The sequence below is a fragment of the Oratosquilla oratoria genome, chromosome 30, assembly GCF_046742065.1.
Source record: "Oratosquilla oratoria isolate Oo_2021 chromosome 30, ASM4674206v1, whole genome shotgun sequence".
NCBI classification, from domain to species: Eukaryota; Metazoa; Arthropoda; class Malacostraca; order Stomatopoda; family Squillidae; genus Oratosquilla; species Oratosquilla oratoria.
This window is the reverse complement of record NC_134806.1, coordinates 9854642-9862141: the sequence shown is the minus strand read 5'-3', so window position 1 is coordinate 9862141 and position 7500 is coordinate 9854642. Positions and strand designations below refer to the sequence as shown.

General features: G+C 37.5%; 1 protein-coding gene across 1 annotated transcript in view; it reads right to left on the bottom strand.

Moving 5' to 3' along the window:
- Positions 1-5585, bottom strand: part of LOC143041217 (uncharacterized) — a 16910-nt gene extending 11325 nt beyond the window's left edge. Inside the window, exon 1 of the mRNA XM_076213061.1 lies at positions 5480-5585. Coding sequence (XP_076069176.1) covers positions 5480-5585 — 106 coding nt within the window. The remainder of the gene's footprint in view (positions 1-5479) is intronic.
- Between the last annotated feature and the right edge of the window lie 1915 nt (positions 5586-7500).

Here is a 7500-nt window from a genome sequence, read left to right as displayed (position 1 = left end):
CGGACGACACTAAAATAGGACGCCTAATAAGGTCAGGAGACGACACCCAGATTCTGCAGGATGATCTTAATAAACTGTTAACATGGTCGGTGAAATGGCAAATGAACTTCAATATCTGTAAGTGTAGCGTGTTAAACGTAGGGCTACACAACCCCGAAAATGGATACAACTTAGATAACACGTTTTTTAAAAAAAATCTGAGTGCGAGAGGGACTTGGGAGTTCTGGTGAGTCCGGACCTTAAAACCAGGAAGCAGTGCATTAGCGCCAGAAATAAATCTAACAGAGCATTAGGCTTCATTGCCAGGACGGTAACGAATAGAAGTGCAGAGGTAATTATTAAACTCTATCTAGCGATAGTTAGACCCATCCTTGACTATGCGGTACAGTTTTGGTCTCCATCCTACAGAATGGACATAAATTCACTAGAATCAGTACAGAGAAGAATGACAAAATGATACAAGGACTCGGAAATTTGCCTTACGAAGAGAGGCTTAGGCACCTAAACTTACATTCTCTGGAAAGACGCAGAGTGCGGGGTGATCTAATAGAAGTGTTCAAGTGGATCAAAGGCTATAACAAGGGTGATGTAAACAAGGTCATCATAATAAAACAACAGGGCAGGACTCGCAGTAATGGGTATAAACTGGACAAATTTAGATTTAAGAAGGAAATAGGCAAGAATTGGTTTACTAATAGGGTGGTCGATGAATGGAATAAACTTAGTAACCATGTAGTAAGCGCTGAAATTATCAGTTGTTTTAAAAAACGATTAGACAACTTTATGGATGGGGATGACAGGTGGTGATGGATACGGAGCTGCCTAGTGTAGGCCTTATGGTCTTTTGCAGTCTCCTTTATTCTTATGTTCTTATGTTCTTATGTTCTTATACATATATATATATATATATATATATATATATATATATATATGTATATATATGTATATATATGTAAGATTGAAGGTAAAAGAAGTTGACGAGGAGAAACGGGAGAATTTTACGCCTTAACGTTTCGACCCGCAGGGTCTTGATCACAAAGCTAACAACGCAAACGTAACAGGATATTTTATACACGGACGGGTCATCTTATGGGACGCTTCGGAGAGCTTGTTATTTTATCTGCGTATTCTTTTATTATTAATAAGCTTGTGGCTTTTGCTAAACATATAAATCCTTCTCTATGGTTAATGTTGTTATTAGTGTTGATATATGCTGCCTCAATTGTCTTCCTTAGTTTCTTGGATGAGCCTTTATTAAATACGGTTGTGTTGTTCCAGTCTGGAAGGTGACCATGTTTATCCACATGTATTACTATGGAGTTAGATGTCCTATGGGCTTTTACGTCATTTTTATGTTCATTTATCCTTTTATTAAGTCCGCGACCAGATTCACCAAAATATGAAGAGGGACAGCTTTTACACGGGATTTTATAAACAACGCTGTTTTCATTAGTGGGATTATTGTCGCTACGTGTTACCAAATGTCCTACTTTGCTACCTGACGTCCTGGCTATTTTGATGCCCGCTTTTAGGAGAAAAGTGTCTAGGTATGAATTAACATTAGAGTTTGGTACTGTGATATATCTGGTTTCATTATTACATTTATTATCATTCTTATTTTTATTTTCATCTTTACTTTTGTTACTTTTATTTTCATCTTTACTTTAGGAACTATTAGTGATGCACATCTACGAAATTCGTCGGATCTAATTAACAGATTAAAAGTTTTAGATTTCAATAACAAGAAACTAGCCAGCTACGATGTCACCTCTTTGTATACTCGAGTATCAATAAAAGGCGCTCTAAATGCTGTTGAACGAGTAGTAAATAATTTGAAAAATGAAGATCTACCCGTACCCAAAAAAGATTACCTCGAATTAATTTCTCTTTGTGTAGGATTTGGCGCTTTCACTTTTAATAATATTGAATACAGACAACATTCTGGCCTCGCCATGGGTAGTCCTCTTTCTGCAGTGTTAGCAAATTTATACATGGAAATACTCGAAACAGAAGAATACATGACTATAATGGGTAGGAATAGTAAATGGTTTAGGTATGTTGATGACATACTCGTAATTGCACCTAAGGATACAGACATTAATAACAAACTCAGGAGATTAAACAGTGTAAATGAAAATATATAATTTACTGCAGAAAATGAAAATAACGGAAAATTACCTTTCTTAGACACAATTATCCATAGAATAGATAAAAATGTGAAATTTTCAGTATACCGGAAACCCACCAATAAAGAAGACTATATACACTTCTACTCAGGACATGATGACAGAACTAAGACAGGTATTATAATGGGTTTCTTCCTCAGAGCATTTCGTATATGCAGTAAAGAATTTCTAGATCCTGAATTACAACATATTACTGAGACTTTCATCAAACTCAAATATCCAAAAGGTCTCTTATGTAGGTTGAAAAAGAAAGCCAAAGAAATAATTAACAAAAGTAAAGATGAAAATAAAAATAAGAATGATAATAAATGTAATAATGAAACCAGATATATCACAGTACCAAACTCTAATGTTAATTCATACCTAGACAGATTTCTCCTAAAAGCGGGCATCAAAATAGCCAGGACGTCAGGTAGCAAAGTAGGACATTTGGTAACACGTAGCGACAATAATCCCACTAACGAAAACAGCGTTGTTTATAAAATCCCGTGTAAAAGCTGTCCCTCTTCATATTTTTGTGAATCTGGTCGCGGACTTAATAAAAGGATAAATGAACATAAAAATGACTTAAAAGCCCATAGGACATCTAACTCCATAGTAATACATGTGGATAAACATGGTCACCTTCCAGACTGGAACAACACAACCGTATTAAATAAAGGCTCATCCAAGAAACTAAGGAAGACAATTGAGGCAGCATATATCAACACTAATAACAACATTAACCATAGAGAAGGATTTATATGTTTAGCAAAAGCCACAAGCTTATTAATAATAAAAGAATACGCAGATAAAATAACAAGCTCTCCGAAGCGTCCCATAAGATGACCCGTCCGTGTATAAAATATCCGGTTACGTTTGAGTTGTTAGCTTTGTGATCAAGACCCTGCGGGTCGAAACGTTAAGGCGTAAAATTCTTCCGTTTCTCCTCGTCAACTTCTTTTACCTTCAATCTTATTTGTCATAATATAGTCAACATATATATATATGTGTATATATATATATATATATATATATATATGTATATATATATATATATATATATGTATACACATATATGTGCATACATACATTCTAGATATGGATTTTATGTTGATTATAATTATACACAGTACATACAGAGAGGGTTAGAGATAGAAAGAGATAGAGGATAAAAGCTTAGATAAGTCAGGAAATGCTGCATAGAGTATATATGGAATAGAATATTGATAACATGCAAACTAAGATTATCGATCGTGTATGAATTCCAATATAAATGTTCCTGCGTAGAATGCATGTTGGACTCAGGTATTTCGCGGCACTGTCTTGATGTGCTGCACACTGTATAACGTGCCAATGGACACCCCCTTATAGACCAGACAATTCTTCATCCTCTCTTAATGCAAACCACACTGCCTCAATCCATTTGACAAACTGAATTTAATGAACGTGTTGGAATGACAGCTGTTTTTATTACTATACATATATACCAACACACATACATAGATATGATAATATATATATACATTATATATATATATATATATATATATATATACATATATACATATATATATGTATATTATATATGTATATATATATGTATATATATATATATATATATATATATGTGTGTGTGTGTGTGTGTATATATACATATATGTATGTATGTATGTGTATATATATATGTATATATATATATATATATATATATATATATATATATATATATATATACAGACATTGGTATTGTAATGGAGTGCATGGTAGGGAAAACGGTAGCCAACGAGGGGAATCCTTTTTTGTGTGTGTGACTTGGAATTGTAATGAAGAACATATAGAGTAAATTGAAGATAAAATCAGGGAAAGAAATTAAGAAGAGAAAGACGAGGGAAGACATTTAAGGTGGCTATACTAATATAAACAATGAGTCACACTTTTTGATAATGTTTCAACCGGTGAACGTTGTAGGGTCATGAAACATGATATTTAGACTGTCTAGAGATAGAAAAGGACAATTAGATGAAAAGGTCATATAAAGGACACATGAAAGGACTGCATAACCTTAATCTATATTTCGTTTTTGGAAGTCTGACAGCAAAACCACAACATAAAAACACTCCCACTATTTCCATCGCTCATACACTCCACTCCCCTGAACCCTGTACCCACCCCCCTCTTATCATGGCACCTCCTTGATGACGGGTCATCCTTGCTTCTTGTCCACTGCCCTGGGCCAGAAGCATTATCGCAAGACACAGCACATCCACAGCAAGGCCGCTTCATTAAAACGGCGACCCCCCCCTCTCCGTCCCCCCCATGCAGAAAAGGAGAAGACGGGGAGAAATGACTTCGGGCTGCGTCAAAGTTTTCCCACACATACTTCCTCACCCCCTATCCCCCACCCATTTCTCCTCGTGCATCACACCATCATCCATATACAACCATTCTCCATTCACCCCTATCTTCTGTTCTCTCCCGTCCTTCCTCAACAGACATTCATCTCTTTTGCAATGCTCCTTTTACCCCATCCATCCATCTCATCCTAGGACGCCCTCTCATATTCACTTCTTCTACCTCTGCCTTCCACACCTCTTTCACTAATCTTGTAGCACTCATTCTTTCCATGTGTCCAAACCATCCGAATACTCTTTCATCCACCTTATCTCCCAACTCCCTTACCACCTCTGTTCTCTTCATCACCTCCTCATTTCTCACTCTGTCCAGCCTAGTAACCCCTATCATAGTTCTAAGACAGCTCCTTGTATTCACATTCAAACTCCTTCTCTCTTCCTCTCTTATGTTCCATGTTTCTGTCTCATACAGTGCTGTCGGCACAATCACTCCTTCATACAACCTCCTCTTAGTATCCATTCCCAGATGCCTATTTCTCATTACACTTTTTAATCCACCAATGCATTAACTCGCTTCTCTCAACCTATTTTCTTGATTGGTGATTTTTTTTATATTATTTATACCCATGTTCTTTGTTTCTTTATGTCGGTAATTTATATGTTACATATTTTCCTGATGATGTCTCCTTGCAGACGAAACGTTGGGAATTAAATGAGTTGATTTGGTAGTCTGGATTATGCCCCCCCCCACATTGGGGGGGGGTCATAATCAACGCTCCTACGAATGAATCATTTTTCGTACATTTCTCTGAGCAAATGCTAAACAAATTTGCTCAAATGATAATTGTTTCTAGATTATCCGGGAACTCGGAAACAAACACGAAGAACCGTTTCAACTCGTGGACCTAAGTCACAGATTTTATGGTCGACATTGTATGATTTTATTCAGGTGAGGCTCACCCCTTGAAGGGAAAGGCTCGGGTGGGATGGTTTTCAAAGCCCATTCTGAATGCGTAAGTTCTCCAGTCAAGATAAGGTCGCTTGCTGTTTGCTGGAACGAGACCATCATGACTTTGGTATTCTCTACGTGCTTCGTATCTGGGCAACACAGACCTTTTCATTTAGCTCAGAGGGCGGACCCTTGCGAGGAAGAGGTAAGCTGAAGACCTGATGACCCCTTCTTTTCTTCGACGACGTCCTCCTTTCTTACTGAAAAGGCTCTTCTGACATCAGTCTGACCAAAGACCACCTGTTTTCCTGGAATATGTACAAGATTTATGAATCGCTGTTGCAAAATGGTCCTAGAACTGACAAAACTGTTTATGCTCACCCCCCGATGTGGGGGTGATGTTATGATAATAGATGTTAATAAATTGGGGCTTGGAGTATATTTAGGGGGAAAGGTGGTGACGGATCATTTTATTACAAATGGAATCAAACTCACAGTTAGGGAAACCATTATTTACAAGAATCTGACGAACGTGTTTAACTTCTGTATGTAGGGTCTGCCCTGAAGAGCAAACTTTGAGAGCCCTACGGACATAAGCTCTAATCACACTGCTCTTATAACTGGTCATGCACTCTCTTTTAAAATTTAAAAAAAATTCAGAGTTAGTAGGTTTACTGTACACACTTGTGGCAAATTCCCCGGATGAAGAATCAAATAGAAAATCAAGAAATGGGAGTTTGCCATCCTTATTCAGTTCAATCGTGAAGCTTATTCAGGATTCTTCCTGGAGGCGCAGTCTTAATTTCTCGAGAAGGGCTTCTGATTTCGTACAAACAAAAATGTCGTCAATGTATCTGTAGTAAAGTAATGGTCTGACGTCGTCGTCCTGGAAAACTGCTTCCTCTACTGCAGACATGAATGCTTAGGCAAAGAGTACTCCCAGGGTTGAGCCCATTTCTATTCCATCGTGCTGGACATACAACTTTCCCTCCGGACATTTAAAGGGGGCCTCAGTAGTGCAGATTCTCATCATCTCTTCCATTATGTGCCTCGGGATGGTTGGAGGAGGAAATCTGCGTGTTCATAAACATATTTAAGGATGATGTTGATATTCTTAATCACTGGCACATTTGAAAATAAACTAGCAGCATCCAACGATACTAGAAATTCATTAGGCTTATTGATATTCATGATGTCAATGAACTCATCTCTAGAATTTAAAGAATAAGTATTAGGGATATACGGAGAAATGATATCATGCAATGTTTTAGCTACGCTATATGAGGGTGTAGGTATTTGGGGAATGATGGGCCTAAGGGGGTTTCCTTCCTTGTCGGCCTTTACGTTTCCATAGAGAAAACCTGGGTAAAAATCACCAACTAGGGTTACAAATTTGTTGCCTCCTATCAAATCATTAACAGTAGAAATGAGTTCGTTGAGTATAGATTTGATCTGAGCAACAGGGTTACGAGGGATACGTTTAAACTTAGAATTATCCAGGAGGATATCACGGCATTTCTGAAAATAAACTTATCTGTTAAGGACACACACACACACACACACACACACACACACACACACACACACACACACACACACACACACACACACACACACACACACACACACACACACACACACACACACACACACACACACACACACACACACACACACACACACACACACACACATATATATATATATACATATATATATATGTGTGTATACATATATATATATATATATATATATCTATGTATATATATATATATATATATATATATATATATATATATAAACTTACGTACATATACCAAGGCTTTTTCCCCCTTACTAGGGAGGTATCCAAAAAGGAAAAGGCATGAAATCATTCCCACCCATTTCATCCCTGAAAACACTCCACACCCCTCCACCCTCCCTCCCATCTTAGCACCTCCTAGATGACGGGTCATCTCTGCACCTTGTCCACTGCCCTGGGTCAGAAGCAGTGTCGCAAGACACAGAACATCCACAGCAAGGCCGCTTCATT